The sequence below is a fragment of the Lycorma delicatula genome, chromosome 4 (genome assembly GCF_047948215.1).
Source record: "Lycorma delicatula isolate Av1 chromosome 4, ASM4794821v1, whole genome shotgun sequence".
Lineage (NCBI taxonomy): Eukaryota > Metazoa > Arthropoda > Insecta > Hemiptera > Fulgoridae > Lycorma > Lycorma delicatula.
The window spans coordinates 175198052-175218810 of record NC_134458.1 but is presented as its reverse complement, the minus strand read 5'-3'; the positions used below and the strand labels follow the sequence as shown (position 1 = coordinate 175218810).

The 20759-nt window shown below is 30.1% G+C and overlaps 1 protein-coding gene across 1 annotated transcript in view; it reads right to left on the bottom strand.

Moving 5' to 3' along the window:
- LOC142322980 (uncharacterized) overlaps positions 1 to 20759 on the bottom strand; it is a 410052-nt gene that overhangs the window by 46532 nt on the left and 342761 nt on the right. The window contains exon 7 of the mRNA XM_075362075.1: positions 1331 to 1621. Coding sequence (XP_075218190.1) covers positions 1331 to 1621 — 291 coding nt within the window. The remainder of the gene's footprint in view (positions 1 to 1330; positions 1622 to 20759) is intronic.

The following is a 20759-nucleotide window of genomic DNA, read 5'->3' as shown; positions in this document are numbered from 1 at the left end:
AACTTTTCAGAAGTTAATTTTATAATTCTTAACATACCAAATAAAAGAAAGTTTTTTTAACTTCCTATTAAACTAATTGCAAAAAGTCAATTAAAAACTACAGTAAAAACAGAGGTCGATAAAAATACACTTTTCGTTGAAGTAAATTTTTTTTAAAAGTGTGTTATATTTTTTTAAATTTTCTAATAAGAATGTAAGCAGTCTGGACATTTGAAAATTCGCAAAGTTCGGTTTATCAATTCTACATTGAATCTTTTTTTCATCAGCCATAGACTGGTTTGTTGTTATTCTCCATTCCTTTCTATTCTGTGATAATCGTTTAACTCAACATATTTACTACATACTACATGCTAGATCCGTAACTGTTTCATATATTTCAATTTCTTCTTTTTTTTGTGCTATATTTTCCATATACTAAGCATTATTCTGTCTCAAAATTAACTAACCCTGGATGTCTTAATAAATAGTTCACAAAGCTTTTTTGTAAGATTCAGCCACAAATTTCTATCCTCACCTATTAGTTTTCAGATCTCTTCATTTTACTTAAAATTAAAACTCTCCTTTAACACAACAATTCAAAGGTTGTTCTATTACTATCCTTTTTCTCCTATTAACCATGTTTTACTGTAAAACAGCGAGGCACACACCACAAAAATATTTTTAAGAATTTTTTTACTGCCAAACTACTTATAGTTTAGCAAAACTACACAATCGGATTTAAAATTTACTGAGCTGAGTTAAAACATTGTCAAGTTAACGCTAAACATTTTCAAAAATAAAAAGATATATATAAATTAAATTTCTTTCAGTTTTGTTGAAATTTTAGCAGAAAATAATAGGCTAGAAATAGTGAATTTTTTCTTTTTTCCAAATAATTAGAATAAGATTGGGTCTTCTATAATACAGTAAATTGCAACCTGTTATCAGCTGAATGTTTCACAACACTTTGAGCCTTTAGAATATAACAGCGTAGAGATATAAACGTCTAATTAAAGATAAAATTATTAATCAACAGACAGTAGCGTGTTAAATAAAATGATTCTCTTTGATTATTGAAGCTAAAAAAAAAAAAACTTAGGAAACATTTTAATGAAAGTCTATTTATCTAAGTTTATCTAAGTAAGAAGAGAAAATTTCTCTTGTGTTATATTTCTCTATATTACAGATTTTCTTGAACTTTTATTTTTTTTTTGAGAAAAATACTGCAGTTAAACGTAAATTATAAATTTCTATGGAACATGTTCTTAATAGTTTGTCTTTAACGTATTATTCTTTAACAAATTTAATATTATTTTATTCTAATGTTTAATTAAAATTACAAATATCTTACCTTTTGAATATTAGGTGAAATTAAGCCGTCCCAAATACGAAGCCGAGCATTACATTCAGCTGAAAGTTGATATGCAGCAGGATCAGCCGGTGCGGCGTGATATTTAATGAATGATATCCAAACTGTTTCGTGACGACGTCCTTGAAAATGATAACGACATGTTGTATTGGGTGGTAGCGAATGACGAGGATTTTCAACTACACCCCATGAGTTGTCGAAACTAGTTAAAAGAAATTCACATTGACTACTGTCACGTACATAGCTTTGTGATCTTGAATCCACAAATAACACCTGAAATAAAAAAAATAAAAAATTAAATAATAAAATTTGGTTAATATGAAATAATACATAAAGTTATATACAAAGAAGTAACCAGGTAAATATATTTCTGTAGATATGAAAAAGGGTTTGACCGTGTCAAGTAAAATAAAATAGGAAATACCTAAATCAAAAGGAATTTTAGAAATGTAGAAGTATAATTATAATAATTTACCTGAAAACAAAACACATATAAAGATAACGTATGGATAAAATGAATTGACGAGAAATTGAATTATATAAAAGTGCTGCTTATTTCCAGTTTGGTTAATAAATATGCGTACTTAAAATAATATAAAAATATTCTAATATAATAGGAAGGGATAATCGTCAGAGAAAAATAAATGTATTCATTTTGCAGATCATACAGTGGTTTTAAGAGGTAACGCCTAAGATATTAAACTGAACGAAATAAGATTACAGGTCGTTATGAGAAAATACAACACGAAAAGAAATGTTAAGGAAATGAGAAAAAGGACGATAAGAAACATATTAATGTCTACATAAAAGAAAGAATCAACAAGTAAAATAGAAAAGGTTTTCTTTTTTCGTCAAAAAAGGGCTAAAAAATGAAAAATTATTACTATTATAAAATGTATAAGTAAGTTAATTAGTTTATAGTTATTTAATTAAGTTATAGTTATTTTATGGAATTAAATTTTATAAAGTATTATCGTTGAAATGCATTTCTGTACACAATAGATAAATAAATAAAACAAATCTGTATTCTGATCGGATCATAAAAATTCATTATACAAATCATGTCAGTATAAGTTAAATTATAAATGTAAAACAAATTATAAGATACAATAAAAACGTGTACAAAGTTTATACTAATTACGCAAGTACAAAAAAAATTCATGAAATAATAATGTTAAGGTAAATGGATTAAATATAAAAAGTTACAACAAAATAATTCATAGTTCAGAAGCCGCTATTAAAAATTATTTTGAACGCATATTATGTAATTGTTGATCGGGATGTAGATATCGGGATATACACACAAGCTGGCAAAATATTACGTAATTTTCCCGGTGGAAATCTCTACAGAGGCATTTGCATCGGTGGCATCCTGACGGAGGCCGAACTGATGGCTGTGATATGTAATCAAATTGAGTGGTTCTATAAAATGACCTCCGGTAAAGCCCATCACAGCTAGAAACGGAAAGTGTGGTGAGGTGACCGGAATCGACACAAGGTGGGTATCTTCCCCTTCGGGGGACAGGATGCTGAAAGATTCATTAATTACAATTTTTATAAGCTTGATCAATATTTAATGTATAATATTTTTGGTATAACATGTGGCTTTATTTTAAAAGGTTTTAGCAAAATTATTAAAAATGTTCACGGAGTACTTTCTTTTTATATTTTTAAGGTTTCTTCTTCTTTTCTTTTCCTCGGTATTCTTTTATTCTTTAATTAAATTGTTTCTTTCTTTCTTTTGAATAGAGAGGGCGTGTCGTCATTAATGCAGATGCAGCCGGCAGTTTCCAGGAGATCGGCAAGGATCTGTCCTCTCCTGTTGGTGTGTCGACTGCCAGCCGCCACCATCTTGCTGTTAAAATCACCCAACATTACGATCCTCTTGGTTGAATTGATAATCATACCTTGTAAAGTGTCGATGAAGTTAGTAAAGTCCGCGATCGCAATGTTGGGCGAAATGTATACACCCACGAATAGAGTTGTTTCAGTCTCAACAGACACCACATCACTACCTCTAAAATAAAAAATGCCATGACTAACCGGGATTCAAACCCGGAATCTACGGATGAAAAGCCGGGACGCAACCACTCCATCACGATGATCGGTGCAAGTCTTCTTATTTTTGTATGTTATGTTATGTATATTTGAAGATAAAGTAATTTAGTAACAAAAAATTGCTACATTATTAGCCTTCAAAGCGTGGTAATGTTTGGATTGTTACTGTGCTTATGAAGACATAAAAAATGGGGTTAAAAATATGCAATAAATAAAATACAGCCTTTTTTATATTTTGGGAAAGGGGGAGAATTTGGGAGAATATCTGCAAAATTTTTACAAAATTAATCCCAAAGAAATTATCTACCTCACCCGTTGGAGATATTGTCACCAAAATTTACCAACAAATTTTCCCATATACACGTACTACAGATTTTTTCAAAATCCGTTCACACGTTTATCCAGTCAGAAGTTTTCAGGCTTCAAACGCATGAACAAACGTATGTACATATGTAGAAATTAATTCCTACTTTTTTATTTTTTGGGGTTCCTGGGTCATCAAACATCCTGGAATGACGAGGAAACATTCATACATACTTTTCACTGATTACCATACTTTCCTTCCTGTGGTATAGCTCTAAATCTATGATACCACGAAGTAAAAAATGAAAATTATTATTAAAAAATTATGTTATTAAATTTAATGAAAAAAAGTCTGGGCAGGACGTTACCTTGTTAACTCCCTAGCTTCACACCTACCATATATAACATTTTTAATAACAACCACAACTTGAAACAAAAATAAAGATTAGAAACTACAACAAATTTTAGATTTTTTGTAGCTGGATTCTAAAGGAATCCCTTTATTAAAAACTTCCTGTATCTTTGACATTAATTTAGGATACAGTGGATTTTCAATCTTGAAAATTAAATTTAAAAAATAATAATATTTTAAGTATGGGTCTCAGGAACCTTTTTTTTGGATGTAAACGTTTAATTCTTGGATTAATTTTTGTAATTTAATAATTTAGCACAGTTTTGTAGAAATACGATATAGTATAATAAAAGAAAAAATAAATGTCGGTGCCGTGATTCCCCCTCACCATGTTCGATGGGTAAACAAATAGGCCAAAGCTGGAAAATATACAGCGAAACTTAAGCTTTACTAGGGTATGGGTTACTGAGATATGAGGCAGACACTATTTAGAAATAATGTTGAATATCAACCTTATATTTAAATGCGATCGACTTAAAAATGTAGAATTAAAAAAAAATTCATAATTACTTACATCGTATTGTATGTTTTACAAATATACAAAAGGTCTATTAAAAATGGCATAAACTTTTAGTTTAAACGTTTTTTTTTATTTTGTTCAAAATTTCATCCCAACTATGTCCCACATATATGAAAATGTTTCCAGCGTTTTCTGAAAAATCTATGTTAAGCCAGTCCGGAGAGATTAATGAAAATGCTGGTACACACACAAACGTAGGTACATACTTCCAGAAATTTCTATAATTGTTTGTGGACTAAGATCTTGAAAATGTGATATTTGAAAAATTGCAGTACCCGAAATTCTGGCCGATCGCTGTACTTTCCTATTATTACTAAGTTTCTGCAGCAGAAAAAGAGTTATAATCGGAAATGTAAAATAAAAAGTGTCCCAAAATGAACTGACATTTTAATTTTCTAATAGAACATATTTTTCATTTGATAACTGATAATATTATTGCTTTATTAGGAAGTAGCGACATGGAGGTTATGTGTGATACAAAACATCTGGCAAATGAGAACCTCGGGCTTGGTTGCACGTGTTCACTCTTTTGACAATATTTTCCAAAATATGTTGACGTAATTGCTGAGAAATGTCGGCAATGTTGTATCGAATTTCTTCTTTGAGGTCCTCAATTGTTTGTGGTTTATTGATGTACACTTTATCCTTCAGATAACCCCAAAGAAAAAAGTCCAACGGTATCAAGAATTAAAAATGTTAAAATTATTAAAAGGGATTTTATCATAATATTTAGTTCACGGTTTGACGTTGAAATAGTTGATATTTTTAAATTATTATTATTTTTTTTTTTAATTGTGCTGATGTACATTATATTTTTGAACAAAATTTTATTTGGTTATTAAATAGAAAAAATCTACGGGTTTACTCTGAATTAAACAAATAAAATGAAACAGGAAAATTTTATTTATTCTCATAAGTGTGCCAAAATGAACTGATATTTAACATTTTTTTTTTTTTATCTTGGCGGCTAATCCACATCACCTCGCTGTGAAATAACAAGACCGTTAAATTTTATTTGCAATAACTGTATGGTTTCAATGGCAGTGTGACATGTTGCACCACCTTGTTGAAACCAGATGTCTTCCACATTCATATCATTAATTTTAGGCTGTAAAAAGTTTGAAATCATCTCACGATATCGAAATTCATTGATGATAACGGCATCTCCAATTTTATTTTCGAAGAAGTATAAGTTCCAGTCCATCCCCCCGACCAAAATCAGCACCAGATTATGACTTGTCGAGGATGCATACAAGTTCTTCAATCTTTTTTGGATTTTCTGATCACCAAATTGGACAATTTTTTTTTAATTGATAGAGCCGGTTAGAAAAAGATGTGCTTCTTCGCTAAATATATTTTTTTTTCGAAAATTCGTTATATTGTTATTTTTACATTTTATACGAGTTGTTCAGGTGTGTACTTTTCCATAATTTAACCTCAATGTTTACTGATAATAGAAAATAAAAATCTCTACTCTGGTTTTACTGCGAAAAATAAACGGTGGAAAATTTAAAATAACAGTTCATTTTAGCACACTCTTTAAAATAATAAATAACATTTTCCTGTGTTTCTATTATTTTTTTTTATTTCAGAGTAAACCCATAAATTTCTTTCTATTTAATAACCAAATAAAATTTTGTTCAGAAGTATAATGTACATCACACATAATATTATAATGCACATTAAAAAAAAAAACTTATTTAAAAATATTAACTTTTTAACGTTAAACCGTGAAATCAATATTATGATAAAATTCATTTTAATAACTTCAACATTTTTTATTCTGTTTTCGATCATATTTAATGACTAATGCTACTGTTGTTTTTTTTTGTTCTGATTAAAAAAGCTGATACATATTTACAATACGGTCGATAAGTATGTTGGATTTGTACTACGCTTGTTCATTCGCTAAATTTAGTAATGTATTTATTTATTTCATCATGTTCAAGTGTGGTATGATGTGGTCTGTTATATATATGTGTAGGTGGTTGTTATAAGTACTGGTAGAATTGTTGTTCGTATTTTTTTCTTTTTAATAGATTCCTATTTTATGATCAAAGCTTTTGTAGACGAAATGAAATAACATAGTTATTTATGGATTAAACAGAGTAGTACCTAAATCAGAATTCAAACAACTCTCTAAATTTATTGCAGTAAATTTGTGATTGTACTGAGAGTGTTTGATGATGTTATATATATGTACACACGCAAAACAATATCAATATGAGATAAATTATTTGTCTCGTAAATTTGGCATTCTAATCTAAATTAAGTGAATTAAGCTGCAAAATGAAATATTTATGAAGTTTATTTTTCGTTTAAAAGAAAATTACCTGCATTTTAAAATATAAGTATGAGGAAGACAAACTTTCATTTTAAACATTGATGTATATTATGATTGTTTAAGAAAATCAAATAATAAAAAAAACAATCAGAACAATAATTCCTTATAATTTTACAGGATGAAAAAGGAATTATTTTTGTAATTTTTTTAATAAATTTTACAGCTATTTCTGTTATTGATGCAAATTTCAGTACTTGTCATATTATCTCGACCCCACCCTTCTTTTTTCGTAAAACTATATTTTCATCATCTAATATCATCACTAACTGAAAATTGGATATTATTTGAATTGAAGAGTAGTTAAGAAGTTGGTTTCAGTACTTCATTAAAAATAATAATTCAATTTTTTTCAGAGGTGTAACCGGGGATCGAAATAATACCATGTGTGCCTAAGCACAAGTCTATTATGTTGAATCCTCACCCATCACTATTGAAGTGCTAACTTTACTCCAAGAACTTCTAGAACAATTACATAAAAAAGAAAGATATAACTTATAAATTTTCTTACTGTGCTATTGGGTGCTGGGATGTGAAAACTCGCCGATGAACTGTAAGATGCGTTTTAATATCATTCGAAAATATTTCTTGAAATATTTAGCGCGAAACATGAACTCGGATGGATACGATTTGAATGGTATTCCTGGAGATAACGAAAATACAATAGGCTGATTGTGTGTTGTCTGAGCGTTATATCCCCGAAAACTATCAACGAACGTAAACGGCTTTCTTGGGTGTGGCGTAACAGACATGATCCTGTAGGATAAAACATTATTGTCTATTATTTCGATCCCCATGTGCATCGAACAATAAAGTCGAATTTAATAAATGTTAATTCTTGGTTTCAATTTGCAAAAGCATCATTTTTGCAGTAGTGACGTAATGGAAAGATAGAAGATTTATTTTTTGGGAGGGTGAAAAACCACTTTCGCGTTATCATCGCCCGGAACAAACAAAATACAATATTACAAAAGAAAATATATCTCATTAACTATTAAATGGTGGAATACAGAAGCATGGCCTTACGAAACAACAAGATATTTGATAGCAGTATCGTATTGTTTCCTAGAATATCTTGGATATAAGCTCCTATTTTAAATTAACGACGTAATGCCGCATAACACACACAGTCCACAAGGATTTTATGTATCGTTAGTTGGCGGTCGCAGAGTACACAAACGGGTGCATCAGTTTGATTCATTAGGTGTCCGTGTGTAAGATTATTATGGCCTATTCGTAAACTGTAAATAATAACAACCTTCTCTGTACGGTTATTCCGGATTGAAGAGCTCCATGGCCGCACAGCATCCTTGATGTATAGGAGTTTATTATCTACCGTAATAGTGTAATCACCTTGCCACCTTCCTCGAACAGTGTGTTTAACTGATTTAATAAAATCGGTAGAAGTAACACGAATGGTGAAAGACGGTCGGCTGTATGCGCCTTCTTTAGCAGCGGAATCCGCACTTTCATTACCCGGGATTCCCACATGGCTAGGGTTCCAACAGAAACTCACTTGGGTGTAGCGACGGTTCAATTCAGCAATTGCATTATGAATTTCGGGGAAGATAGGATGTTTACAATACGTATATACGTTGCATATTAACACTTAAAATTCACTGAAATGCAGAAAATATTCAGCTTTACAAGGAACGCTCCTAACTTTGGTAACACAGTGAACAGCTTTATAAAGAACATTGTTACTCTCAGAGAAAGAAACTACAATTTCTGGAATCTGTTTACTTCAAATACTTGATATAAATTATATATTCCTCGCACGCAAAACTATTATGAATTGTGTAAAGTAACAAATTATGTATCCCTTTTTGTAGGAAACTACATATTAGACATTGTTTTTTTTTTCATAAAGGAGTTTTTACACTAGTTCTTTCCATCCTTATAGGAAATTTGCTTTTTTAAAAAAAATTAATTAGTGGTAATAAGATTATTTTTCAAACATTTATTTTTATACGAGAGATTTTTACCTCAATCTGCTTATTAAATGAATAATTTTCATTTGTACTTGCGTGCTTATGTATGTATAAATACAAACACACACACACACACACACACCACTATCAACTATTTTTCACGTCTAAATTTACCTGTTTCATTTTTATTCCGCTCTGATAGCTTCTTGGCTGCTTATGTCTACATTAAGTTCGAAATAACAATTTCAAATTTCAAATTCAATGACGGGTCAAAGATAACAAATCTAATTTTAGTTAAATTTACACAAAATTTTCAAACGTATTTAAGATTCTAAATACATCTTCCGTGGTAAAATTTTTACTAGTTGAGATGGGGATTAAACCTCAAGTAATATCTACTATTTAATAAAGTAAATTTGTTAATACGTTAGTGATTAACAAAATATTTACAATATTATAATACACAATTTCCTGAATTCAAAATTAAAAAACTTTAAGGAGATAATCTTTGTAGTTTTTGAAAGATTAAATTTTGAAATTGTTGGCGAAAAATATGAATATTATTTTATTTAGTATTACAATAACTCCCACTTCATCGCTAAGAACCGCTGGTCAGACTGATAAAAGCCACAGATCTCCAACGGAGCTTAAAGTTGAGCTGAACAAGTAAATTCAACTTGACTCGTCGTACAAGGTCTGTAAATAAAGTAATGAGACTGGTTCAGAAAACCTTTTTACAATCTAATTATACATGGACTCTATCACATTCGAAATAGTTCCCTTGGGAAGCCACGCAACGCTTCAAACGGTTTCCCCGCTCTTCATAGCAATGTTAGAACTCAGAAACCGGAATATCCTTCAGATGGTCGGTTACGTTTTTTTTTCTTTCTTTCAAGAAGTTCTTTCAAGAACTTCTCAGTAAACATATTGATTTACACTCTGTCCTGTAGGCAAAAACACCTTATGGAAATGCCATTATTATCGAATAAACAAATTAGCATGATTTTGATTTTTGCTTTTCTGGGACGTGGTGAATTTGAAATGTGCTACTCCTTGCTCTGGCGTTTTGTTTCTGGGTCGTACTCAAATATCCAAGATTCATCACCAGTAATAACATTTTTTAGAAAATCAGGATCAGTTTCAATTCGCCGTAGAAGATCGCGGCACACTTCCATCCTTTTTTTTTGTTCAACAGTGATGTTTTCTGGGACCAACTTTGCACAGATTTTTTTTCATGTCCAATTCGTTTGTTAAAATTTGGAGGACTATGGTACGGTTTAAATTCATTGTTCTGCAATCATTCTGACAGTTAATCGCCGGTCGTACCGTATTAAGTCTCTGATTCGCTCAACACTCGTCACTTTTTGACGTTAAAGGTCTTCCAGAGCGTGCATCGCCCGCAGCTGATTCCAGGCCATCTGAAAATGCTGTTTAGGTACTGCATTTAAAATTTTTTTCTAATGTGTACATTGCAATCCGTTCAACTAGATAAAAATAAGCAGCCTCCCCAGGATCCAATGAGATGAGGATGTTATTTATGACATGTAATTGAGGTGTAATCTTGTGAAGTCTCAGGCTATCCATTCCTCAAATCAGCTGATTTGGAAGTCGAGAGTTACAGCGTTCAAGTCCTAGTAAAGCCAGATATTTTTACATGGATTAGAATACTAGATCGTGGATACCGGTGTTCTTTGGTGGTTGGGTTTCAATTAACCACACATCTCAGGATTGGTCGAACTGAGAATGTACAAGACTAACACTTCATTTACACTCATACATATCATCCTCATTCATCCTCTGAAGAATTATCTAAACGGTAGTTACCGGAGGCTAAACAGGAAACAGAAAGAAAGGCTATCCATTCCTGAGACCTGTGGTTAATTGAACTCCAACCATTAAAGTACATCGGTATGGACTGTTCAAATCCGTATAAAAGCAACAATATTTTACTAGTAGAATCTTAGAAAATTTGACTTCTAAAATCAGCTGTTAAACAACTAATTTGCGACGACGAGTTAACCACTTGACCAGTTCGGTTGGCTGTACTACATTTGAACAGCAATAAACATTTAAATAAGTGAATAGAATAGTTCGCATGTCTTTATCTAACAACGCCTTGTTATATAAAAACGTTTTTATTATATAATATATTAACGAAATTATGGAACAGAAAAATTTCATCCCCGGAAAAAAGGTAAAATAAAAATTCATTTTACTTCCCCGTATTTTATAAAATATAACGAAGGAACAATGTGTAATAGATAGTAATATAGAATGTATTACTACCCTGTCAAAAAACGGCTCATCAAAATTATCCTTATATTCTGACTTGGATCATGAAACGTCAACATCTGGCAAAAAAAAACAGTTTAAAAAAAATGTTGTTGTTTTATTTCGTTTAATAACTCAAAAGAGAGTTGACGTAACGTTAAAGTTATAAATTGGTATGATAACCTCTATAATAATACTTATGGGTTATTATGTCATTAAAATTTTGAAAAAGTCTATCATGCTCTAAAGGAGATACATAGGCAGGAGGTGTTATATCTCGATTAAATCGTTCAAAAAACCCCATTTATTTCTTTTTAATATAATTAATGACTACTATTTCACGCTGTGAAATAACCTTTTTATATCTTAAATCAATCCACTCTCCAAACAGTAATTTAAACATATATATATTTCGATTATTGCTACTTAAACAAAATTGTAATTATAATTATAGAGTAAATTTTATGCAACTTATATTTTAGAGATATTGGAAGTCTTATTTTGATAAATATTTTAAAAAAAGTAGATAACGAATTCCAGTTATTTTTTAAATCACGGAACTGCATTTAAGTAAAAATATAGAATTTGGTGAGATCGTTTCAATTTATATACACTTAACATTTGCGCGTTAAACAGAACGTGTTAAAAATAAATAATCAGTGAAGTTATTTCATAATAATACTAATAATTAATTATAATGGTAATTACCTTTATCGCCAGAAAAGCGTAAGCTGTAACGACTTTTTTCTACAACTTTTCATATTTTAGGGATATTATAGTTAGATAAATGAATGTAATGTAGAGTGATTAAAACTGTTAAATTAAAATAATTTTCACATTTTAAATTACTTTGTGAAATAAGAAAATTAAATTAATGCATTAGATACGAATTTAACGGTTTTATGCTATGTAGAGAGATAACAGGTTTTAAATTGATTGAATTGAGATGTTAGTGGTAAGCTAATGTACCTCCTATATACACGCGTGTGTATGTACGTGTGAGATAGCGGCATACATAGACCCGACTGTAGATAAAAGCACAAAAACAGTTGAGTGTACCCGAACAGTTAAAGCGACTGAATTCAACAGGTGCTTTCCTTTTTGGTATAAATTGAAATAGGTTTTTAGTCGGACTTCATTGTAAGAACTAGGACAACGTATTACGTACTCCATACTCGACATCTCTCGCTAGATATTTTACTATTAGTTTTATTTTAACCCTTTCAAAATTCAGGTTGGTTCTATCCTCCAGCGCTATATCTTTACTTACTTTAAGTATTTGTTCGATAAATTTCAATGAATGCGTTCTAGATTTGTGCACATAATAGCAAACATTTCAACCGATATAAATATTTTAATGTCACTCTACTATATAGAGACGGTGTAAATGCGGTTTTACTGTCGCTAAATATATTCTATTGTCGAAAAATAACGACAAATGTAGGGTACTTTATTCTTTAGTTACGATATAGAGGTAGATAGTTTATGGAATCTGAAGAGGTAAAAGTACAAAGAGTGCAAGCAATTTCATATTAGCACTTGGTTTTTTCTTGATTTTAAAAATAAGAAACTTGTAAAAGTCTGAAGAAATTTAGAAATGTCTTGGTTTTAAAATTAAACGTTTTTTCTTGAAACTAAGTTGATGTAATTAAAATATAATCATGGGAGTACTATTGAGCCACATTAAAATTGACTCATTCAACCTAATGCAAAATAGGTGACTATATGCAGGACATTTATCTTCAGCCACATTATTCGTGCACTAGCTGCGAAACTTGAGTGTAATAAACTGCCCGTATTCTTAATCATTCGCAAGTGTTTGACGAGCCAAATATAAAACGTTTCAGTCATCGCTCTATTTACAATTAGTATAGAAATAAAAATATATAAGGTGAAAGTGAATGTCAAGACGGTCTAACATCATATGGATATCTAAGTTGTTTATTATTTGAGATTTGTAGCATATGAAATACACAATGAAACAAAGAAATATAGATCCAATGTAAAGTATGAGTATATTTCCCTTTCAAGCTTCTCCTGTTACCTCCCAACTAGAGATAACTCAGACATATTTAAAATGAAGATTATTATTAATAGTCTCTTCTAAATAAAGTTATACTTTTTTCAGTAATTAAACTACTTTATAACTTAAATTAAATACAATTGTATGTACGTTTTTAAATTCAGTAACCTGTAAAGGTTTTAAGGCTGATATAAGTCTTAACCACTTATATAGTGTTCAAAAACTGACCCAACCTTATGAAAGAATTTTCCTTCTTTTGTTGCAAGTTTAATTGAGGAAAATGGATGAAAAAATGCAGCAGAGAGTATTCATTGTTTCCCATTACATTAAATATGTCAGTTATGTCCAGACCCAGAATGTCTTTACAGAAAAGTAAGGTGTGAATGCACTAAACAAGATCTTCATCAAGCGGCTGTACGACAACTTCCAAGAGAGAGGGAATGTGGCAGATGCAGCCAAAAGTGGTCGACCTAAAGTGCTAACACCAGAAAAGTTGATCAACGCGCAAGTTGCATATTCTGTTAGTCCCAAGAAGTCTGTGCGATGCCTATCTAGCCAGTCTGGTCTCTCTGTTCGTAGTGAACACACACTGCATTGCGGAATTATTTAAAGATGCATCCATACAAAATTCGTGTTATTCACAAGTTTTTGTTACCTGCAGATACTGGAAAACGTGTAGTTTTCTGTCGGTGGTTCATGTCATCTGCTGTGACGCCAGATGGTGAAGAACACGATGATTGATTTTTGGTCTGACGAAGAATGGTTCAATCTTAATGGATACGTGAATGCACAGAATTCACACATTTAGTGTACGGAAAATCTACATCAGCTGCACGGACAAAAAGTGGGTATTTGGTGTCCAATGTCAGGAAAGCGAATCTTCATGGCATTCTTTCATTCGCTGAAGTAATACCTGAACAATAATTTTCGGTGGCTAAACAGGAAAAAAGAAAGAAAAGAAGGATGCGTGGACTGGTGAAAGATTACGCCCCGATTTCTGCGCCATCAGTCAATTTAAGTCATACTGTAATTTTTGGGACCCAAAGTAAGGGGTAAATCTAAGGGTTTTATATGAAATCAAAACTGAAATATTGTAAATAAATAGGTCCCAGGTTTTACTTGTAATAGTTTTTTTTGAAATCTGGGGTAAAAACAAAACTATTTTAACGAAAAACACTATTTTACGTTAGACATAAAAATTTTAAACAGAACTTGTTAAGAATTTGATTTTTTTCTTTCACGGCACAGTGAACAGTGAGCGCTACGTACAGATGGTGCAACAATTCGTAAATACTACACCTGCTAACCGGCTAGAGTACACGAGGTTTAAGCAGGATAGAGTTACGGCTCATACAGCCAACAACACTATAACTTTCTTGAATCAGTTTTTTCATGGAAAAGTGATATCGAAGGAGTTGTGGCCCCATCGGTCTCCTGATTTATCCTACCCTGACTTTTTCTTGAGGGAATATCTTAAGGATGCTGCTTAAAAAACACATCTTCACACCATTTCCGAATTGCAGAGCGAAGTTGAACGATGTGTCGTCGAAATTCCTTAAGAAACGTTACAACATGTGTTTAAGAGCATGCAACGTTGTATTCAATTATGTGAATCCCATAGTGGAGGCTAATTTCAACTACTATTGTAACTTACTCATTTTCCCATAAGGTTGCGTCACTTTATGAACACTCTTTATAAGCCTTGAAAACGACATAGGTAGTTTTAAGATAAACAGTCCGATTCCATATTAGCATTTTCTAGGACAATTGAGGAGTGAAGTGGTTTCCAGTTGTGTTCTTAGCCGAATGTACAGTGGTATATGTAAATACTTTAAGCCGATATAAATGCCAGTGATATTCAGTTCTACACGTACCAGCTTCAACTTGTTCATCACAGGGTCTGGTTGTACAGTAAAATCAACAACTAATGCTTCTTGTACCTAGGTACTTTATATGTTTCATAATCATAAGAAGACTAACACGATATATAAAGCAATAGATTACCGTACCTCTTTATACTATGAAGCAGCAAAAGTTATACAACTTCTCATCTCAACACGGGAGTAAGTAGTATTAAATAACAGGTTAGCAACTTAAAACCAAACCGTTACAGATTAAACACATTTGCGACATGTAACATTTTATGAATAAAATAAAAATATAAATTAAATTTTGAATTTATATAGGCAGAATTTCAAAAATTTTATAAAAACCTAACTGCAAAGAACGAAACTATACTCCATTGAAGCATGAACACCTTACAACTGAAAACAATAGACGTGATTAGAAACATTAACAAACAATATTGGCGCTAGTGATAGCAACGGCGGTAGCAGCGTTAAAGATGACCTCAAATAATTACAGTTCGAGCCGACACACCTAGATTTTAAATTGCTTACCCATATACTTATATTTTAAGTATTAAAAGAAGTTTAACTTTATTATTAATTTAGTATTAGTTTATTTAACTTTCAAGGTTAATGTACGCGCAAGACGTAGCGTAATACATGCGGGAAACACGAACATATCACTTTTGAGCTTTTGTGACTTCACACCAGGATGCTGTAAATTCCTAGTCACGAATATCAAAAAGTTAATTTAAAAGAATAAATGAGCTATGTACAAGTTTATAACTGTGTATTTTGTAATGATGCTCTGGTGAAGTTTTATCATGGGTTCCCTTAATCCATCTAGAAAACTTTCCGCCAATTCCTTATTTATAAATTATCAATGAGATGTATTATTATTTACCGACCAGAATAAAATGTTTATTTATTCAATTTTTTTTTTTTTGTTCGTCCGGACCACTAAGGATCACGTTTGCATAGTAGTTTGAAACTTCTTTTGTTTTCCCAATATTTTTTTACTCTGTTGTTGTTTTCTTCGTCGGTCTACTTTCTTCCTATAATCCTCTTATCCTTCTTCTCTAGAAACTTATATTCTTTGATTAATTTTTTAAAGTGGTCTCTATTTAAACAGGTTTCTTTGGAAATTTTTAAGTTGTAAGATCGTTTTCTACTTCTTTAAACCAGCTATTTTTTAATAGTAATACTGTTACAATAGTTAAATATTTGTTTTCGCTCATTCTGTATAAATATCCGTAAAATTGTAACTTCTTCTCCGGATGGTATTTTTTATTATTTTCTGTAATTTTATAAATTTCCGTTTCACATTTTAGTTTATAAATTCTGTCCTGGTAATCGGGTCCATGTATGTTTTTTAAAGTTTTTTTTGTATTTTAAAAAGTCTTTACCCGAAAAATGTTGCAAACACTCAGCGCCATATAACGCCTGCTGAAGAGTACTGTTTTGTAATGTCGGAGTTTAGCATTATGCGAAAGTGATTTTTTATTATTTAAATTTTGTGTTAAGTTGAACGCTAACACCATTTTCTGCTTTATCTTTTAGCGCTTCCTTTTCTATAGCGTTTGGCGTTATTACTTCTCCGAGATATTTATTCATTTATTGTATATAAAAATTATTCTTAAAAGAAAATACCTCTGTGTTTATAACCGATCTTTAATCAGTTAAATTAAGCGAGACAATCGGTAAATAATCATTGCACAACTGAGAGAATTAAAGAATTATTGTTCCGAAAATTGAAAAAAAATGTATACTACAAATGAGGTCACGGTAAAAAAAAGGCGATTGCACGGTAGTTTTTTTCGCTTTCTTACACAATAGTAAGTACAAAAAAAAAAACACGTTTAGTGCCAATAACTTGGATTCTTTGTAGTTTGAAATGGAATCTGCCACAATTATATTTTTTCACCACCTTGACAAGAAACACTAATCACTATAAAAAACGGTATTATCATTACCAAGAATGTATCTTGCCATATATTTTTACAAGAAAATTGAAGAGAAATGAAACCAGAAAATTTTTTTTCACTCAATTGGATATATCGTTCAATATTGACGTACTTAGGTTATAAAAAATGTAGATGATATTCAGCCAACCAAGTGACGCATAATTCTGTTTATCACTAGTTCTAGCCGTATAACAAACATTATTATTTCTAGAAAAAAGATTATTTAGTGTTTCTTGTATTTTAGATGCTTTTCATGCGTTTAGGTGCAATAGAGTTAATTTAAACAACAAACAATATCTCTCTTTCATGAAAAAACCATGTTACACAAGTTATAACAGTTTAGTTTTGAAGAAAAACGCAGATTAGAAATAAAATGGCCTCAGATTTTACCAGAAGCACAATTATTTTAATACCAAAAGTAACAAAAAAATAATTTCCAAAAGTTAAAATGAAAATATACTAGTTGAGAATGGGTTTTGGTTTATAAAAGTATCAGTTCAAGAGAAGCAATCTTAATTCTCAGTTTAATCTTATAAAGTAGGCTACTAGTAAAACAAAGAAATCTAAATAATAACTACATACTTTTAAACATCAATTAATAATTTATCGTAGAAAATAATGTTCAAGAATGTAATCTAAATATGATCGAAGGATGATTATTTTTACAAACTATAATAGAATTAGGTAGCTGTGGTAAGGAGTAGAACAAAAAAGTTAAGTAATTTATAGAAAGTAATGAGACAAGGAAAGAAATATATATATATATATCCGCATATATCCCTGTTACTTTCCACCTTACTACAGGAAAAAAGATTAAAGGATTTCAAGGAAATATTTCAAGAATAGAGTATGGGTGTAACGAGAAAATAAAGAATTTTAGAAACGCTTCATGATGTTTCTATTTTAGCTGAAATAAAAATGAGTTTGAAGAAAATACAAAGTGAAGTGAATTTATGGATACGTAATATAAAATAAATTTGAAAATAAATATGAACATTATGAATGATTTATACATAATTATTCAAATCGATAAACAGTTTCCACTACATGATTTTACCGAGTACTGATATTTAATTTGTTGAATTAACAAATAAAAGAAAGGAATAAAATTACTTTTCTATTATAATATTATACGCTTATTACGTAAATACATAACATAAACAAATGCAGGTATTTTAATTTACATTCAGTTTTAATTACGTATTAAAATACATAAATGAACTCCGATAAATATTTAAATGTAAAATTTAATACCACATGCACAATAAAATAATTTAAACATGAAATCCATAATTTTGGGCTCGAATAAATTTACACATTTAGTATATAATAAAAAAATAATTTAATTATTGAAAAAAAAAAAACAAAAAACAAATTTTCCTTGTTTTTTTAACTACACTGTAATATTTGAGCAATCTGGGTTGATGTTATTTTGTAATTTTTAATTAATTGTTTTTATGTTACGTTAACGCTTTCAAATTGCCTTAAATGACACTAATTATTTATAATATTTTACTTTTATTCTAAAGTGTTGTAAGTTTTATAATTTTTATGAAATATTGTTTATATATATAAATATATGTTCGTGTTTTAGCTACTATGGACTAAATTATCTAAATTAATTCACTTTTCTTCCAAATCTCTATCATCATTTCCTTGGGTTTTTTGTTTCTTGTATCCAAAAATACTTCTTTCCTTGATTTTGTTTTTCCTGGAAACTTTTAATGTTTTCTAATTTCTTTCTCAGCGATGAAGAGTCTCCATATCTCTTTTAGTTTCTTGTATCCACTTATCGATTTTTAGATTTTTAACGCGAGTAAATAGCCTGTTAGGGTGCATTCTTTGTAGGTAACCGTGGAAGGCGATTTTTCCCTTATTATATCCAATATTTTCTCTATGTTCATGCACAATTCATTATTGTGTCTTTTGCATTATTCTCCGTCTTTGATGAGTCCTAGAACCTTTCTGAACATTCTTTGTTTTTATTTTTTTATTTTATTGTTTTGAAGTTTCTTGATAAATGTCAGTCAGCTGCATATAGAGCTTTAGGACGTACGACTGCAGTGTAGTGTTCACCGATATTGATCTCCTCACTCTTATTTTCTTAGTTAATCAATAGGCTAGTTCTATTTTATCGATTTTTCACTTGATTATTTCCTTTTCAGAGTGTAGACTTCTATTCTCTCCCGTAGATACTTGAATTTTTCGGTGTTTTTTATTTTTTCCCTTTGGCTTTTTAGTTTTTGAGGGGGCGATTTCATGTTTGTCATGAATTCTGTTTTCTGGAAGGAGATTTACAGTTTCTATCTTATATATTATTGTTATTTCTTTATTTTTTTATTTATTTAGTTTATAAACTATCTTTTCAGTATCTACTGATGATGAATGTTTAATACTTGTAGTATCCATCTGATAAAAGTTTTTTTGTAAACTTTTTTGAGTGATTTTCTTATGAAAAACTTTCAATAAAAATAAAACTAATAAAATAATAAATAGATTTCTCCATAGCTCACTTGTATAAAAAACTGGAAACATACCAAATATATTTATTATTAAATAGGTTTTTCTATAAACAACTGTTGAGTTCGTCTAGAAGACGAACTCATACAGTATAAATCAACTTGTTTACTACAAGTAGACGCGTCAAATTTTTCCTAACTTTCAAGTAAAGTGTATTTAGTTATCCGACTAAAAACATTCATATTGATTTGCCATCTATAATGTAAGAAAATAAGATATTTTACTCGGTTTTAAAATCATAAACATAAATAAAAACTTAACCACTTTATAAATTTGTAACCAATACTTTATAAAAATTTAACCTTTTCATTTAGTACGTTATTAAATTAACTCCTCTAATTTATTTAATTTCTGAACTGCGTAATAGCGTTTACAAACAATTTAATACTTTTTAGAGGAACATTGATAAATCTGTTAAAGAAAATAAATTTTATAAAAAAAGAATTACTTAAAAAAATGCAACAAAAAGTTCAATTTTTTTAAACTTCAAATTTTATGAAATCGATGGTAAATTAAAGCGAATGAAAATAAACGGTTAATAGTTAATTCAGAGGATAACAAGAAAGTTATTATTTTCTTGGGTTCGGTTTTATTTGAAATAAATTAAAAAAAAAAAAATATTTTAAAATTAATTTTCGTTTATTATTATTTATTTTTACTAATTAAAATTACTAACAGGATCCTATCATATGCACTACGTAGTACCAGAGATGTGAGCAAACCGAGGAAGAGATGAATGAATCAAATTTGAAACCGCAACAGATCTGCGGGTCTAATGTTTGCAGTAGAGGTAGGTACTACTCAAATATGGGGGCCTACTAACATGAAAAAAATAATGTAAAGACGATAAATGTGCATCAAGATAAGAATAGAATAAAATAACGTAAAAAGACTACTTTTAAGTGTGGACTAAGGTTTTATGTAGGGCATAATTTTACCTCTTCTGAATTTTAGTTTCAAAATATACCAGACGATTCTAGGCTACATGTTACAGCAAAACAAACAACCGATAATAAAATAAAATGTTGAAATCGTTTATATACAAAAAAAATATTTCGTTTAAAAAGATTTTAACAGGACCAAGGGAAGACTTTTCCTTACATAATAAAAAAACCTCAAAATCTATGAATGTTTTGAAGACTGAGGTTTGAAAATACATAAAAAATATAATGTATAGTTCAAATGAGAAGTTTTTTAAATCTTAAAAATGATAATTTTTTT